Source organism: Monodon monoceros, unplaced genomic scaffold (genome assembly GCF_005190385.1).
Source record: "Monodon monoceros isolate NGI ecotype Baffin Bay Population unplaced genomic scaffold, NGI_Narwhal_1 Super_Scaffold_12, whole genome shotgun sequence".
NCBI lineage: Eukaryota > Metazoa > Chordata > Mammalia > Artiodactyla > Monodontidae > Monodon > Monodon monoceros.
Window position 1 is genome coordinate 165,342,298 of NW_021703768.1, and position 17,973 is coordinate 165,360,270.

At 59.9% G+C, this 17,973-nt stretch overlaps 2 protein-coding genes across 2 annotated transcripts; one reads left to right on the forward strand and one right to left on the reverse strand.

Annotated features, from left to right (window-relative positions):
* The first annotated feature begins 112 nt into the window (after positions 1-112).
* Positions 113-3,295, forward strand: PRDX2 (peroxiredoxin 2). Its single transcript, XM_029218629.1, has 6 exons — positions 113-267; positions 737-841; positions 938-1,091; positions 1,705-1,827; positions 1,992-2,122; positions 2,980-3,295. The coding sequence occupies exons 2-6, from the start codon at positions 739-741 to the stop codon at positions 3,063-3,065; spliced, it is 597 nt and encodes a 198-aa protein (XP_029074462.1). The 5' UTR covers positions 113-267; positions 737-738; the 3' UTR covers positions 3,066-3,295.
* Positions 3,296-5,472: 2,177 nt separating this feature from the next.
* JUNB (JunB proto-oncogene, AP-1 transcription factor subunit) lies at positions 5,473-9,126 on the reverse strand. The gene is given in 2 exon segments (XM_029218974.1): positions 5,473-6,536; positions 6,538-9,126. Coding segments are annotated over 2 exon segments (1,044 nt in total). The 5' UTR covers positions 6,997-9,126; the 3' UTR covers positions 5,473-5,951.
* Positions 9,127-17,973: the final 8,847 nt, after the last annotated feature.

Genomic DNA, 17,973 nt, shown 5'->3' on the forward strand with positions numbered 1-17,973 from the left:
ATCACCCCCGCGGGCCGACGCAGTGGTCGGGGCCGGCGGCTGCGCGTCTCCCCCTGCCGCCCGCGGGCAAGTGGTCGCGGCCGGCTCCTCTTTCCCTCCCCTGCGCTTGCAGTGGACCCGACCGCTCCGCTCGTCCGCCCACCCCTCCGCGCTAGGCGTCATGGTTCGGGCCTAATATAAAAGGCTCCAAGGCCCAGGGCACACTTCGCCCTGCGAAAGCGAGTCTGTGCGTCTGCGAGTCTGTGCGTCCCGCCCTTTCCCACGCAGGTATGGACACCTGGAGTGCATCGAGCTGCGGGGAGTCCCCTTGGAGCAGCTCGGGCCCTATCCAGACCTCAGCGCTGGCCGCCTTTGTTTTCCGCCCGCCGTAGTGGCCGCCTTTGTCCTTGCGGGGAAAAACGAGGCCAGAGCCTTGGAGTACAGGCCGCATCCCCAGGCTCCCCGCCCCCAGCTCGCGGCATCTCCTCCTGGGGCGGTGGGCTTGCGCGACCGCGCTCAGGCCGACACGCTAACTGGGGGCCGGCCGGCAGCTGCCCGGCCCCTCTAGCTGTCCAGGGGGGCGGGTCTCCCAAAGTCTCAAGGCCGTGCCAACCTGGTCCCGGAGAAGGTGCGAGGCAGTGCTGCTGCCTCCGCCGCTCTGACTCAGTAACTGGGCCCGGTACGCAGCGTGACCTTGGGAAGCGAGGACAAAGGGTCGTCCAGGGCGCACTGACCGGGCGGGGGTCTCGGCTTTCAGTCATGACCTCCGGCAACGCGCACATCGGAAAGCCCGCCCCGGAATTCCAGGCCACCGCCGTGGTGGATGGCGCCTTCAAGGAGGTGAAGCTTTCAGACTACAAAGGTGAGGGCGGCCTGGAGGGGGCCCTGGTGGGGGCGGGGCACAGGCATTAGAGGGACTGAGCCCTAACTCCTTGTCTATTCCCATCCCCTTCCCCAGGAAAATACTTGGTCCTCTTTTTCTACCCGCTGGACTTTACCTTTGTGTGCCCCACGGAGATCATCGCTTTCAGTGAGCGTGCTGAGGAGTTCCACAAGCTGGACTGCGATGTGCTGGGCGTCTCTGTGGACTCTCAGTTCACCCACCTGGCTTGGTATGACCAGTGGGGACCAGTAAGGAAGAAGGGTGCAGCTAAACCTACACCTCTATAGGGTCTGAGCTGTGTGTTCTCCTGGCCGGTGCTCAACCTCTGCGTCTCCCTTTCCCATCAAGAAAATAATGGAAATAGTGATTCCCAAGTCCTCAGTGATGATGACAGTAATTAGCTTTTGGAAACTAGTTTCGTGGCGTAGAGAGTTAGCAGATGCTTTTTTTCACTTAGGGCAACACAGCCTCCCTCCCGTGAACTATTTCAGCAAGGTGGAAACTCCAGTTCAAGAGAGTGAAGGGCTGGGCCCAATGACACAGAGCTGGAGAGAGGAGGATGGGGACTCTAAGGCAGGTTCTCTGCCTCAAGGTGCTGGAAACCACCAGCACATGTGAAGCCGCTTTGCTAGAGTATTAGCTTAGTCTTCCCAGCTGTGAGAAGCAGCCCCAGCACCCACTTCAGGGCGGGGTGGGTGGCGCTCCCTGGGGTTTGCTCAAAAGCCCCTTATCTCTCACCTCCAGCACCCCCTCTCCAGCCCTTATCACATGCAGGCCCAAAGGGTGAGGACCCTGCTGTGCCAGGCATCCTGAGGTCCCAGCCCTGTCTCCCCCACCCACAGGATCAACACCCCCCGGAAGGAGGGAGGCTTGGGCCCCCTGAACATCCCCCTGCTGGCTGATGTAACCAGAAGCTTGTCCCGTGATTATGGCGTGCTGAAGGAAGATGAGGGCATCGCCTACAGGTACTGTGGGACCCTCAGGAAGCCCCCATCCTCAGAGTGAGGGGATCGCTCTTGGGTGATGCCCTCCCTGCCCCCAGCCCTGTGGCTAGCAGGAAGACGGTGCTCCCTCCCTGGGTCCTGACAGTGGGAACTCTGGCTCCTCACTGTGAACTCTGATATCTCAGGGGCCTCTTTATCATCGATGGCAAGGGTGTCCTTCGCCAGATCACCATCAATGATTTGCCTGTGGGGCGCTCCGTGGATGAGGCTCTGCGGCTGGTCCAGGCCTTCCAGTACACAGATGAGCACGGGGAAGGTGAGCCGAAACCCACATTCACATGTGTTCACACATGGGTACATATGCAGCCCCTCTGTCATGCACACATACATTCACTGCCCGCTCTGTCGCTTGTGTGGGGTGGTTGTGAGGGCCCCAAAGAAGATTTAACTCAGGGCCTTGTCTGCAGGAAGTTTCTAGTCTGGTGGGAGAGATACCCCAATATAAGGGTGGGGAGCTGGGGAGGTAATAGAAATCTGTAGAAGGTATTTGAGAAGGCCTGTGTCAAGGCAGGCTTGAATGTTAGTTGGATCAGAGTATCTTCTCATGTGAAGGCCACAGCCTGACCACAGGCCCTCAAAGTCCACTGGGGCTGGGGCTAAGAGAGAAAGATGCGATTAAAGGAGCCAGAAAGAAATTAAAATGTAAGCCAGGGAATTCCCTGGCGGTCCAGTGGTTAGGACTCTTGCACTTTTACTGCCGAGGGCTCGAGTTTCCCCTGGTCAGGGAAACTAAGATCCCACAAGCCACACGGTGCGGCCAAAAAACTAAATAATAAAATAGGTACTTCCCTGGTGGTCCATTGGTTAGGACTCTGCGCTTCTACTGCAGGGGGCATGGGCTCAATCCCTGGTCGGGGAACTAAGATCCCACGTGCCACATGGTGTGGCCAAAAATAAATAAATAAATAAAATAAAATGTCAGTCAGAAAATCCTGCAGCTGGGCTTGGAGGGCTTCTCTTACCATGTGACATTGTCTTAGGCCTGGACCACTTGGCTCCAGGCTTTTTCTTCTGCAACTCATGCTCTTGCTTTGCCTCTTTTTGTCCCCTCACTACTGCTCTACCTTGAATATGGCACTCTGGCCTCATATGTGCACCCCTGTTTTTCCACAGTCTGTCCCGCTGGCTGGATGCCAGGCAGTGACACAATCAAGCCCAACGTGGACGACAGCAAGGAATATTTCTCCAAACACAACTAGGCTGGCAGAGGGGTGGCAAGCTTGGGCTCTTGGCCCCCATCTGTGCCCCTACCTGGGTGCCCCATACTGACCCAGGAAAGGCCCCTTCAGACTCTACAGGCCATGACCCCAGAGGGCTAGGCCAAGGCTTTCTCAAGCTACCAGCTGAGAGCTGGTGAATGGTGACCCCCTCCTTGGAGCCCACATAGCTGAGAACAGGCCTAGAGGTGACTAATAAAGTATTAGGGACAGATGTAAGTCTGTGTTGGTGTGATTTGTCCTGGCGTGGTACCACTCCCCACCCCCTTCTCCAGACTGTGGCCTGGGAAACTGACATTGTAGTTACCGATCTCCACCACAAGGTGGCAGTCTTGCATCATGCTCACTGCTTACTCTCCTCCCTCTTTCTCCTTGGCCTGAAGACGGGTGGAGGGGCCGGGGGCGATGGTGCTGTTGGCCCCTTGCAGGGAGCAAGTCCCAGGCTGCCTTACAACCTGAAACCTGGCCATGCAGAGCAGTGCCCACACCTAAACAGCAGCCAGCCTGGGTTCAAATGCCGCTTAAGCTGTGATCTTCCCTGGGTCTCTTCAACAGCAAAATGGGAATAAAGACACCTACATTTCACTATTTCACGTTAAAAGAGATGAAGTACGTGAAGCTCAGGACTCTGTTAATGGTTATTAGGACCAAGTTCCTGGGGCTGGAAGAAGGTGGGGACCCAATCCTGAGCATAGAACCAAGAGAGGGAGCTTGAGGTAGAGGCACAGTCCCTGCTGCAAGTTCTACACCACCCCAGGTTGGAAGGGCTGTGCCTCTGCCCCTGAAGTGGAAGGATGAGGGTTAGGCTGGGAGGCAGGTGTTAGGAGCAAGACAGTGTTTGAAGGAGCTCAGTTTGATGCTGTGCATGTTCAGGCAAGTGGCTTTGCCACTCTGAGCCCCCATTTCCTTCCACAGAACAGGACTGACAAGCTCATTTAATCCACAGACCCATTATTACTGCTATCTAGCCTAATGCCCTTCAAGGTCACCCATCTCAGCCTTGGGATTTTATCTACACTCCTCCCCAAGGCCCTGTGTGGTCTTCCCTGACCTCATCTCCCAACTCCTGGTTCACTCCATTGCAGCACACAGCCTTCTTGCTGTTCTTTAACAAGCTGATCTTGTTCTGGCCACAGGAGCTTTGCATGTGCTGTTCCCTCTGCCAGAACGCTGTTACTCAGGATTTTCTCAGGGCTCAGCTTCAAAGCTGCTGAAAAATCGCCTCATTAAAGTTCCATGTTCCCAATCCATTCTCCAAAGCAGCTAACCTCCCCAGCCCCATCACTACCACTTTGACCATTTTTTTTTCTTCCTAGCACTTACCACCATCTCCGAATCACGTTTGCTTGTTTATTGTCTGTCGGCCCTGGTCCCGTCTGTGACTCCAGGGCCAGGTCGTTCAGTACTTTATAAATGAATTAATGAAGCGTCTGTTCTACCCCACCTCGCCCCTGTGGCTTGGTTTCTCGATCTGTGTTTTTCTCTGCTGCTCTGGGGGCTTCCAGCTCCGAAGCCAGCCAGATCCCCATCGGGGCTCACCAGCCGCCCTCGCACCCGTCACAGCTGCTGGGGAGGCAGCCCCATGAGAGGGCGGCGGCGGCGCCCGGCGGCCCGAGCAGCCGCCCCGGCAGGACCAGACCTGGCAGTCGCCCCGCTCCCGGCCTGGCACCCGGGAGGGGAAACTGGCAGGCGGGCACCGCCCTTCCTGGCGGGGGTGGGGAGGGGATCGCGGCGGCAACGACGCGCAGGCAACTGCATCCCCCCTCCCGGGTCAGGTCAGACGGAGGTGGCGTGGGCTCGGCAGGACCCAGGCACCAGCCCGATGGGGGAGACTCTGGGGTGGCTCCCGGGGTTCTGGAGTGCGGCCCGCCCACCGTGGACGCTCTGGACCCAGGCCTGGGGCTTTCCGGGCCTTGGTAGCCGCCAGCCTGGGAAAATCCCGGCCCCTTTCCCGGCGCCGCGGCCCTGCCCGGCAGAGCGGGGGAGGGGATTCCCGGAATCTGCCCAGAGACCGCCGTCGCGTCACTGGGCAGAATCAGCCCATGTTTGGACAGCGCTTCCGTAGCGTCAGCGGGGAAAGCCCCGGCGCGCGCGGCTGGGCGGGGCCGCGCCTGCGCACTGCGCGTTTCGCCCCAGGCGTCCTGTCCCCCGGTGCTGGGGAGTTGCGGGACCTGGTCCCCGCCCTGCACCTTCCAACCCGGGAGATCGGGGGACGCAAGAAGGGTTGGACACCCAGCCTGGGGACGCAAGATGTCTGAACAAAGCTGGCGAGATTGACACAGTTACAGGAGCAAGCCACAAACCGCAGTGGGGTGGGGGCATCCCACTACTCTCCTCCCTCCGCCCGCCCGGCTTGGAAAAAAAGACAACAGAAATTAATAAAGAACCTTTTTTTTTTTACTTAAATAGATTCAATAAAAAGTAAGAACAACACACACACAAACACATCTTAAAATAAATTCTTTAGATACCGACTGCGCGTTTCTTCCGCACAGTACGGTGCAGAGGGGGGGAGGGCAGGGGGCGGGGGTCCCCTCCCCAGTATCTCCGAGGGCTTGAGTACCGGTCGGCGGGGCCAGCTCCGCCGCAATCGCCCCCTCCTCCCCTCCCTGTTAAATACACAAATATATTATATTCAATATGAATTGAGTCCAGCAGAAAAAAAAATACAAAAAAAACGTGGAAGGGGGGCTTGTAAACGTCGAGGTGGAAGGACTGGCCGCAGAGCGGGCGGGCAGGAGTCCAGTGTGGTTTGTGGCGCCCCCAGGCCCCGGGGCCGGTGCCCACCGCCTGCCCCCTCGCCCCATGGGAGGCGTGCGCCCAGCCGTCCAGTTTGGGAAAATGTCCGTACGGGGGATAGGGGGGCGCTCAGAAGGCATGTCCCTTGACCCCAAGCAGTAGCTGGCAGCCGTTGCTGACGTGGGTCATGACCTTCTGTTTGAGCTGGGCCACCTGCTCGCGGAGGAGGCCGGCAGTGCTGGACAGCCCGGCGTTCTCGGCCTTGAGTGTCTTCACCTTGTCCTCCAGGCGCGCGATGCGCTCCAGCTTCCGCTTCCGGCACTTGGTGGCCGCCAGCCGGTTCCGCAGCCGCTTGCGCTCTACTTTGATGCGCTCCTGGTCTTCCATGTTGATGGGGGACACCGGCGGCGTGGCGTCGCGGCTGCGCGCCTCAGGCACGGTCTGCGGTTCCTCCTTGAAGGTGGAGGCGCCGCGGCCCAGGCCCAGCTGCGCCGGGTGACCGCCGGCGAAGGGCGGCGCGTGTGGGAGGTAGCTGATGGTGGCCGTCGGGTACGAGCTCCCAGTCCCGACGGTGGCCCCGGCTCCTCCGGAGGTCGCAGAGGCTGGAGAATAGCTGCTGAGGTTGGTGTAGACGGGAGGCGGCTCCGGGCCGGCATATACGCCCCCGGGCCCGGCCGGGGGCCCCCCGCTGGCGCCCAGGGACACGTTGGGGGGGCGTCACGTGGTTCATCTTGTGCAGGTCGTCCAGGGCTTTTACAAAGCCGTCGGCGAAGCCTTCCTGCTCCTCGGTGACGCCGCCCCCTGCGCCCCCCGCACCTCCACCACTGCCACCCCCGCGGGGGTAAAAGTACTGTCCCGGGGGCGTGGGCGTCGTCGTGATCACGCCGTTGCTGTTGGGGACGATCAGGCGCTCCAGCTCCGATGAGGCGAGCTTGAGCGACGCGCCGGTGTCCGAGCCCTGGCTGGAAAAGTAGCTGCCGCCACCGCTGCCCTCTGGGCCGGGGCCCCGCGCTCCGGGTGCTTTAAGATTTCGGTAGGGGTCGGCCAGGTTGAGCGCCAGGCTGGGTTTCAGGAGTTTGTAGTCATGTAGAGAGAGGCCGCCCGGGGTCCGGCCGTATCCGGCCGCTGCGTATGAGTCGTCGTGGTAGAAGGGCTGTTCCATTTTAGTGCACATCCGGGCGGCCCGGTCGGTCTGAGGGTCCCTGCGGGGCCGCCCCGGGCCTCGCTGCAGCGAGACGCGCGCAGTCCGCGGAGGTGGCTGGACCAGGTGTCTGGACGCGCGTTCCCGGGGGCCTGTACGGGCCGAGAGAGGCCAACAGGCGGCTGTGCACGGAAGCTCTGTGCGGCTTCTCTAGCCCCTCTGCCCCCCTCTGGCGCACTCGCTTTCTTCGTGTTGCGTCCCCCTTGCTCCCCGCTCCCCGTTGGCTCCGATGCTGGCCTGGACGCGCTCAAGGTCCCGGCCGCTCAGCCGGAGCCACACGCCTTTATACGGCGATTGTCAGCTGCGGAAGTGCGCTCCGATTGGCGGTCCCCCGAGCCGGGCCCCCGCGCCCCCCTCCTGGAGCGTGGGGAAGGGGAGGAGGCGGCTCGCGTCATTGTCAGGAAGCGCGTGTCCTTGTAAACAGCGGCCACGGGCTGGGTGGCTCGGAGCGACTGCAGGGGGAGGGGCTCAGAGGACCCTGGTGCGCGAGGAAGGGGGCGCTGGGGCGGTCAGAGGTACACGGGGAGAGGCTTCAGGGAGGGCGATGACTCCCCTGGAGTACTCGATGAGGGATACGAGGAACTGGTACAGAGCAAGTGTGTGTGTGTTGGGGGGACGGGGGTGGTCCCGAGCTGCGCACGGAAAGGCCTGAGGGATCTGGAGTCTTCCAGAGGGGCTGGGGGGCTGAGAATACACTGAGAGACCCCCCAAAGGAGAGACAGGAGGGTTAAGCAGGGTAGGTGGGGGAGTGGTAAGGAGACGCCTGACTCAGAAATTGAGTGGGGGGTCCAGGGTACAGAAGAGTTGAGGGACTGGAATTTTCACGGGAGGAACTGAACCCAGGAAAAGTGAGGAAGGGGAGCGATCAAAAGTGTACACGGGAGCTGCTGGACACCCATTATGCAGAAAATGAGTAGGGGTCCTGGAGTCCATGGGAGAGACTGAGAGTCCCCCACAAGTTGGAAGGGGAAGGAATTGGGGGTCCTAGATATGGAAAAAGTGAGTGAGGGTCCTGGGGTACACTGAGTCAAAGAAAATATGTGGGGTAGAAGATTAAGACACTGTCAGAGGTTGGAGGTCACTGGGCGTCATCTGCGAAGGCCCGACGGAGGAGAATTAGAAGGGTCGGGGCACCCCTTCAGTCCTGAGATAGTACTGACAGAGGGTCTCCGGTTGAGACATGAGAGAAGGAGGGGTCTTTTGAGGATCCTGGGGACCTGGACTGCTGCATCTTCCACGATCGGCGTCCCCTCTTGTGGGTGACCTCTAGGTGCCTGTATACTCTGTCCCCACCCCAAAGACCTCCCCCAGTGACCCTGGACTTGACCGACATAGTGTCGGCGCCTGGTGCCTAGACCCAGCCCGACGGCCGGGGCGCGGTCGCCCAACCCCACTCCTTCCTTAGAAACAGGCTGGGGAAAGAGCGCCGCGGCAGGAAGTGTGGCAACAGCCCAGGGGGAAGGAACCGGGCCCTGCCTCCGTCACTCGAATCCTACGGGACCATGCGCCCCGCCCTGGGTCCAGCCGGGTTCTGCGCCTCGTAAGAGGAACCTGGGCTTGCGACCCCAGAGGAAGCCAGGGGCGTGGGACAGGCCCCGACGCAGAGGCCTCCAGTCGTCGATCCCCACCCAAGCAATGGTTCAGCCCTTGGCGCCCGCAGGCGATCGCTGAGGCTGGCAGTCCGGGACGATTCCATCGGCCTGACGGAGGGGGACTCACCGGGGCCTGGTCGCCATGGCAACAGGCCGGAGTCCGCGGGCAGGATTGGGGGCGGGGCGGCCCCCGGAGTCTCTCCCCGCCGCCCATATAAGGGCACAGGAAGGGGTGGGGTTAACGCTGTCCCGGAGCCCCGGCCAGGAGCCGGCTGCCCCGATCTGCCAGGTCCCAGGGCGCGCCAGGGCCCCAGGACGGCTAGTCCCGACCAGCCCCGGCCGCCTGGCCCGGCCCCACCCAGCCGCTGTGGGGCCGCGTCCTGCCAGGCCCTGCCCGACTCGACCCAGCCTGGCAGGTCCCCGCCTGCCCGCGGGCCTGGGTCGGACTTCGCCCCCGGCCCGACGGGCGTGGAGGGGGCGGGTCAGTGCCTCGAGGCGACCCCGGTGCCTGGGTGCCTGGGCGGGCTGGCACGGCTGCCTCCTACCTCGAGCTGGGTGCCCTTACTTTCTGCCAGGAGGTCTGGGGCCCCTCCCCCCATACATCCCTAGGGGCTGGGGTGTCCCCACCTTCACTCATGTGGGTGACGGGCCCTACTCCTGTTTCAGTGTGCGGGTCGCCTCACCATCCAGAATACCTAAAAGGGGGATCCTTTCCCTCATCTGAGTTGTCTCCCTCATCTGAGGGAACCCCTCCAGAGCCCCTTTCCCAGGAATGGTGAAGGTTTAGATGGTGAGGCTTCCAGTTAGACTTAAGGTGGGACTTCCAAGCAGATAGGCTGTGAGCCACTAGAACCAGAGGTGAGCTCAGTCTCTCTCTCTCTCTCTCTCTGTCACTCAGAGAGAGTGTGAGGCCCCTGTCTTTTGGGAGCATGGAAGTTTCTTTAGGGTAGAGAGAGGCTGAGGGAGGGGGGCTAGCCAGACTTTGTAGGGCAAGTGCAGAGCTCACCAAGTGTGGAGGAGAGAAGGAAAACGAAAGAGGCAAAAGAGAAACTGAGCTCTGTGGGGGCTGGGGGAAGTCCAGCAGAGCAGTGGCTTTGGGGAGGAAGGTCCCATGAGAAGCTGGGGGTGTCCCCATCTTTGGAGGGTCCTTGTGATCCCTGGGTACCCCCTCTCCTCCTCCCTTGCTTGAACTGCTCCCCTCCCCCGCCTCAGGCTCAAGGGAGATTCCAGTGGCCGCTGAGTCTGGCAGGCAAGCTGCCAGGCCTGTGTCTCCTGCCCATGCTAATAACTGCAGCTGACATCTGGCTGGGCCCTGCGGGGGCGCAGCGGGCAACGTCGGGGGGCTGGGCAGTCCTGGCTGGAGGGCAGCATATCAGGAAGCCAACCTGCAGGTCCCACGGGCCAGGAGGCCACAGTGAGTCAGCCCTGACCAGTGCTGAGGCTGCCCATGCCAGGGGAGTCCTGGAGAGAGGTGAGACTGGCCCAGTAAGGGTAAAGATGGAGGCCAAGGACCCAGCAAGGAAAAGTGGATGTATGGGGGGTGGGGGTCAGGGCAGGGAGGGATGCAGGGTTAGAGTCATGCAGACAGCAGACTGAGAAATAATAATTATTATTTTTGTAGCTAACACTTATATGGCTCTTACCAGGGGCCAGGCACTCTTCTAAGTGTTTTACATAGAATAATTCATTGCCTGCTTCCAACAACCCAGCGAAATGCATGCTATTTGTAGCCCCATTTAACAGACTAGAAAACTTAGGCACAGGAAGGTAAGGAACTTGCCTGATATCCCACAGCTATAAGCACTGGAGTTGACCTAGAACCTGAGCTGTCTGGCTCCAGAGCATTAGCCACTTTTTATGTGGATAATGACAATCAGAGAGGCATTTATGCAGTGCCAACTGTATGCCAAGCTCTGCAGGCCCTTTCATGAAGGGTCTCATTTCTCCGGGCTTGGGCACAGGGCAGAGGGCTGCTGGTGTGTTTGGGGGCAGGTCAGCATGCTCTCTGCACGGGTGTCTGACCAGGGGGTGGGGATTGGGGCAGTGAGGGAGGGCGGGGGCCCTGCTAAGCTGGTACAGCCGGTTCCAAGCCCCTGCCAGTTTCACCCTTCTAGCCTGGGTGCCACCACCTCATGCCGCCCCACTGGCGCCAAGGCTGGCCGTCCCTGTGAGGAAGGTGTGAGGATAGCCCCCTCCTCCGTCTGCCCTGGGTGCCCAGACTAGCATCTGGGTACTGCCCAGGCCCTGGGCTCCAGACTAGCATCTGGCTGAGGAGTCTGTGCCCAGGCTTCCCTCATGCCCAGGGGCCTAGGGCCTGGGGGACTGGATAAGGAGGAAGTTCGCCCCCCCCCCTCCACCTACGGGTCTCTCTGGGGCTTTTGGCCTTGGCAGGAGGGACTTCTCCTTCTTATAAATAGCCTGGCGACCCCCCTCCCCCCTGGCCTACTGGCCAGCAGGGCCCTCACCAGGAAACTGGGCTGGGGGCTGCCTGTGAGTCAGCCAGTGGGCAGGCCAGGACGAGAACCCGCAAGTCATAGCACCCAGGCTCCCTCGTCCCTGCCCCTGGGTGTGGACAGGCAGCTGGCAGGAAGAGGCTGAGGATCACGGAGGCCCTCCCCCAGGAACCCCTGGCTTTCCAGTTACTTCCCTCCTCCACCTCTGTGGTTTGGGGGGTCCCTCACCCCTCTCCTGGAGAGGAAGCTGCTCGGTTTTCTTGGAAGCAGGAGGGAGAGTCTGTCTCCTCAGACTGACTCAGCTGGGCATGAGGGGAGTTTCCCACAAAGCTGTTTCTGTGCCCCCCACTGCTGGCGAGGTCTTGGGGGGCCTGAGCATGGCTGAGATCCCAGGTGCCCCATTTACGGGGGATGTGCTGAGAAAACAGGCCCACATCCCACCAGGGACTGAGGCTGCTGAGCTGGGCCTCCTAGGGGAAGTGACAAACAGCAGGCCGGGAGGGGGGGGCAATGGTTGGAGAGAGGAAGCACCAGGATCTCTGGGTGGGGGTAGAGACTGGCTGGGAAGCCCAGAGCCCCGCAGCATGGTCCAGGGGCACGTGTGTGTCTGGTTGGCTGTGGGTTAGTGTGTGGCTGGCCTGTCAGGACGTGTGAGAGTGTGTGTGAGGCCTGTCTTCTCAGGGCATGTGTCTGTGTGTTGGCCCAACACTGCAGGGGTGTGTAGGACCTGCCTGCTTTGGCGGGGGGGGGGGGGGGGGGGGGGGAGTGTGTGTGTGAGTATGTGTATGGTCTATGAAATAGGTTGCACGTGGCTGGCCTATGTACATGAATGTAGGTTGTTTTGGAGTTCATATGGCTAACCTATTCGTGTCTAGTGTGTGTGTCTGTGTGTGTGTGTGAGGTCCATGGCTTGCCTGTGTGAGGTCTGTGTGAGGTCTGTGGCTGGTGTGTGTTTGTGGCTCAGCTATGTGTGTGTGTCTATGTGGGCTCTGTGGCGTGTGTGTGTGTGTGTGTGTGTGTTAGCCAACAGGTTCTGTCACGGTGTCTCTGTGCCAACGTGTTAGTGAATGTCCGACTGTGGCCTGTCAATGCTTCTCTGCGTTGGGTGTGACTGTCTGGCTAGACCATGTGTGTGACTGTCAGTCTGTCTGCTTACATCTCCCCAATCTGTCGGAGGGTCTGACGTGTGTGTCATCGGTGAGGTAGTGTGTATCTGTAAGGCTGACTTCTGATGTTCTCAGAGCATCTCTGAGTGTGTGTGCAACTGTGGTGGGAGGTGGGGGGATTCTGTTATGGTCTGTATGTGTCCTTCCCCGTAGGTTTATGTATGTCCACCTCCCATAGGTTTATGTATGTCTCTCTTGCCTCTGAGTATCTTTTTGAGTTGGTGATCTTGCTAGTGTGTGTTCATGTATGTGTGTGTGTGTGTGTGCACGCGCGTGCCTGTGTTGCTTTCTTGTGTGTCAGGATCTGACACTGTGTATGAACATCTCTAGTGCAGCTCTTGGGGAGCCTGCACTGAAAGTGACTGACTGTCCCTTCTCTCTGAGTCTATCCACATGCATGTATTGCCCGTCTGTGTCTGACACACAGTTCTGTGTGTCCGTCCTGCCTGTGTTTCTGGCCTATCACATTTGTCTCAGAGCGCCTGTGAGCATGCCACTGTCTGCCAGGCTGTGTGCTTCTCACCAGAATGTCAATGTCCTTCTGTATTTGTGTCTGTCAGTGTCCATCTTGCCTGTATGCTGAGTTGATTTATCTGTGTCACTCACTCCCTGCTTTTATGCTTCTGGCCTGTCGGTGTCTTTGTGTGTTTGGCAGCATTTCAATCTTCCTCTTGAGTCTGCCCTGTCACTGTGTCTGTGTTTGACAGCCGTCTTGCCCAGATTTGTGTCTGACCCTGTCAGTGTGTCCCCGGTTGGCAGTCTCTCTGTGGCCAGGGTGACACGGGTGTTGTGTGTGTGACTGTGTATGTGTACACTCCTTGCCGCCCCCCCCAAGTCTGGCCACCCTGGGCCATGTTTACTCTGCCCCCAGCCGATTTCTGCCCTGCCCGGGGAGGGGCTGACCCTCCGGTCTGTCCAGCCAGCAGTCCACAGCCAGCAGTCCACAGGATGTTCCCGAGACGCTGTCTCCGCCGACATCCCCTCCCTTGGGCCACCGTCGGGTCAGGACCCAGGCGTCCAGGGCGGTGGGGGTGGGGCCGCAACGTGGCGGGGGGGCATGCCAGGGCCCCGGAATGAGGGTGAGGGGTGGGGAGGCAACGGGCCCAACAGGTTCCGCCTCATTCCTGCCCCGCCTCTCACTTCCTGGGTGCCTGCCCCGGGCAGGGGGTGGACGGGATGAACCCCATGGCCTCAGAGCGCCTGGGCGGGGCATGGCGCGCCCCACAAGGACTCGCTTCTGCTGGTCACCCTGACACCCAGGCCTGAGAGACAGGAGGAGCCTGGGTCCTTCTACCGGCCAAGCCCCCTCCCTGCTCCTCTGCCCAGCTCTGGGAACAAAGCGTCCCATCTATTATTCACTTAATCCCACAACGCCACAATAAGTGGGTCATAGTTATTCCCCATTTTCAGATGGGGAAACCGAGACCCAGAGAGTAATGAGGGCAGAGGCAGGATTTGAACCCAACCCTGTATGCTACCGAAGACCCCCAGCCAGCTCACCAACAGCCTTCCCTCCCCTCTCTAAAAATGGTACATGTGGGGTGGAGTATGAACGCAGGCCCCCACGAGGCCCGGCTCAAGGGGGCGCCTGGCTTGCTCTGAGTCAAAAGGAGCCCCTGGATGAAATGAATAAGAAAACGGCTTTAACCGTTTCATCGCCGATGGGCTCTGCAAAAACTTCCTGTGGGCTATGGGGGAGGGGCTGGGGGCTGGGTTCCCAGAGGGATGGGGGGTAGGTACTGCCAATTCAGGGGTGGGGGAAACGGCTCTAGTGACCTTGGCAAGGGATGTCTAAGGGAAGACACCAGACACCGACCCTCGCCGGAGGTAGAGCCCCACCCCTTAAGCTCTAGGCCTCCAGTACTCGGTTCTCAGCCCCCACTGCCTGGAGGGGGGTCTCAGAGTCCGCAGCCCCCTCCCCAAGGGCTTGAGTCACACAAGGGGAAAGCCGCGAGGGGTGAGTCACGGGGTGGAGAAGGGGAGCGAGGTCGGCTGCGGCCAGGGGACCCTCAAGCCGGCCTGAGTCACGCACGCCAGGGCCTCGCTGACCCCAGCCCCTTCCCCGGAGACCAGGAGGCCAGGAGCGGGCAGCGCATTGTCGGTGGAATACGGAGCTGGAGGAAGAGCGGGAGGGGGGAGGAAGCACGAGCCCGGCCGCGCGGGAAGCTCCGGTTCCCATGGTAACCGAGGGGTCTCTCAGCTCGATGGCGGGGTTCCTCCCTCGTCAGGGACGGTCCCCGCGCGCTGGGGAAGCCCCCGCGCGCTCTATCGAGGGGCCACAAGTTTCAGGTCGGGCAGGAAGGGGTTAACGGCAGCCCCCTCCCGGGTTTCACCCGCGCCCAAAGTCCCCGCCAGGGTGGGGCTGTGCCCCGCGCTCCCCCGCGCGCCTAACCCCCGCGGCCGCCCACGCACGCACGCACGCAGCTAGCCCATCCCCCCGCGCTCGCACGCACGATCGCGTCTGGCTCCACGCACGCAGCGACCCCCGTCGTGCCTCACGTCACGCACGACGCACGCGCCCCCGCAGCGCCGGGAGGGGCCGAGAGCGGCAGGACTCCGGGCGCTTGACGCACCCCCCCAGCACATCACCGCCTCCTCACGCTGTCTTGTGTGACTTTGACACCCCCCCACGCAAGGTCACAAACTCTCAGATCCACAGTGTCACACGGACACAGGATACACCTGCCACACGTTGGCACAAACATTAACTAGTCCAGCTAGCTCCGCGGCGAATGTGGGCAGGGTCACACTGTCACACATCGTTTGTGGTAGGGCCATTTTCATACACAGATAGGTGGCATATACAGACACTCCGATAAAGCCACACCATCAAGACAAAGTAAGACATAGATAAAAGTCTTGGACCTCAGGACTCCAGTTGTCACACAGCCACTCCTCTCACATGGAGATTGTAGAGGCACAGAGACACATGCTGGGGACGGACACACGACGGTCATGCTGTCACGCAGACATCACAAGTAGGACACATGAAGTAAAGTAGGGTCACAGACACAACCCACAAGGCCACACACAGGGACACCAGATTGTCTCGGGGACATGGATAAACCAAGGACAAACATGACAGGCTCATGCTATCACAGAAAAACACACGATGGAGAGAAAGTAGGACACGGTCACAGAAACACAACCTAAATCCATACTGAAGTACTGATTGTCATACATTCACTTCTCACACAAAGAATGACCTAGGGATATAGACACACAGCAAGGTCCCATAAAGAGAAGCATGTGCCCTAGTCCCTGACAGCACCCCCCAAAACCACCAAATCACACACACATAGCCTGCTGGGTAAATTCCCAGGGCACCAAGACACAGGCAGATGCAGACACATAGGCCTGTGCACACACAATCACAGACCCACCATCTCACACCTACATAGATGTGAACACACTTCACATGGACTCAGAGACATGTACAGACCCGGGGAGGGGGTCAGGATGGGAGTCCTGGTGGAATGTCAGTGTCTGGAGAGCAGAAAGCCTGCCAGAGTCCCTCACGCTATGGGGCATGGTGTCCACCCTGAGCTTGTGGTCAGCCCCGGGGGTGGGAGAGGGGCACCATCTCCAAATGTGTGAACCTAGGGTCTCCATCCCAGCTCTCATGACTGGGTCTCTGCCCAGATGTGAAGGCCGGAGGGGTCGGGCGGGGGTCCAGCTGTGGCCGCAGGGAGGGGTTGAGTCACCCGCTTCCCAGCAGTACAGCCCAGGCTGGGCCCAGCTGTTCCTGGAAACAGAGAGGAGGGGGTGGGGTCCCCAAACCAGCTGGGGGCTGCTAGTCCAGACCTGCACCCTGTCCTTAATGGAGGCCTCCAGATCATTCCCCAAACTTTGGGGCTCTCTCCACCGAAAGTGGGGGGTTTGAATCCTTCCCCCAAATAAAGGATCCCTGCTTCAAAATGAGGGTTTGTGACCCCTCTCTTTGGATTGAAGGCACACTGATGCCCCCAACGGTGGGGTTCCCTGCGTCACATAATAGGGATTGCTGCTCTTCCCTGCCAACGTAGGGAGCTCCCTTTCCCCCCAAACATGAGATTCCTTGCCGCCCCAAATGGAGGGTTGTGACTCCTCCCCCAACGTGAGGGCACCCAGACCTTCCTTTAAATCTGGGGACTTTTGGCTCCCTGAACATCTATAACGCCTATAATATCATGGCAACGTTAAAACAATTCAAGTCCATGCTCCGAATATTTAGATTCCTCCTAAACATCAAGATCCCTGAGGGTTTTGCAAGTATTGGGGACCCCACTCCCAAATATTTGGCAGTCCTAGCATGTCTCCCAACATTGGGCAACCAGGTCCTCTCACAAATAATCCCAGCCTCCTCTCCTTGTAACAGCCATAGCTCCAGCTCACCTTCCACTTCTGCCTGGTGGCAGGGGGGCCCCGCTTCCCCTTACTGGCAGCACCCTCTCCTTAGTGGGTGCGGGATAAGGGAATCAGCGGCGGCTGTTCTCACGCCCGCCGCCGTAAGGCAGCCTTGTCCGGAAGCCGGCACTGTTGGCCCTTGTCCCCTTCCTCCCTACTCCCCCCCACTCCACTCTACTCCCAGGGGATGGAGGCTGAAAACAACTCGGAAGGGGATGTGGGTGTGTAGACGAGCCTCCAAGGCCCCTGCGTGCGTGCAGTTGTGCGTCTGAGTGGGCTGTAACCTGGAGTCTGGTGCTAGAGTGATTGTGTTCCTGCGACGGTGCGGGGAGCGGAGGAGTGCGGGGGGGAAAGGGGAGCTGTAGTCATCCTGCTCAACCCATTCGGGGGCAGGGTCGCCGAAGCCAGACTCTGGGTTGGAGGGAGCAGCTCCCCGCCCCTCAGACCTAGACCCACCCCCAAAGCAGAGTCCGCCCCTCTCTCTGGGTACAGCTAATAACCTCTAATTACTGCTCTTTACCTCGCCCGCTCCGCAGGGGAGGGACTGCCGGGGAACTCAGGCGTCAGAGGTCCGGTGCTTTAACCCCTCCCTTAAAGCCGAATCCACCCAGAACCTCTGTTTCCTCGTCTGCGAACCGGGAATTTAAAGAGCACTTGCCACCTAGAATCGTGGAGATTTCAACCATCTATATATTTAAATCGCTTAGCGCAGAGACTGCATTTTGTAGGCACCCCATAAATGGTGGCTGCGATTTTATCGTTAACTAGTATTGTTAGCACTTTCCTTTAAGCCCCCTTCACTGCCCAGACGGGGTCTCAGAGTGGGCCCATCCTTTTCCCCGTAGGCCGCGTTCCTGCTGTCTGGGCGCCCCGGGTGGGCCGTGGCGATCAGGGCGGCCCCGTCCTGGGTTCTGAGGGAGGAGGGCCCAGGCGCGGGGCTCAGGGAGGGGAAAGGGCAGGGAAAGCTCAGTGGAGGACGGATCCAGGCTAGGCAAATAAGTCTGTCCGTTACCTAGGACATGTGCCTGACCCATCCTGCCGTCGACTTAGGACCCAAATCCCCTTGTCTACCCCTAGGCAAGACTATCAAGTCACCTACACTGGGAAGAACCCTTTAGTGTTGTTCCCCCTCCAAGTCCACAGAATATATTAAGACCTGCCCCTCTCCTGCGCAAAGGCTCTGATCATAATGTGGCTAGACAGCAGAATTTCTTTCAGCCGAAGGGAAGGGACGAGAATGCGCCTGTACAACAGGGTGGGGCAGCTCCGCCTCTGATGAAGAGGAACGACGGTGAAGTCTCCGCTACCCCAAAAAGAGCTCGGGGAGGAGGGGAGGCGAAGCCACCCTTGGGA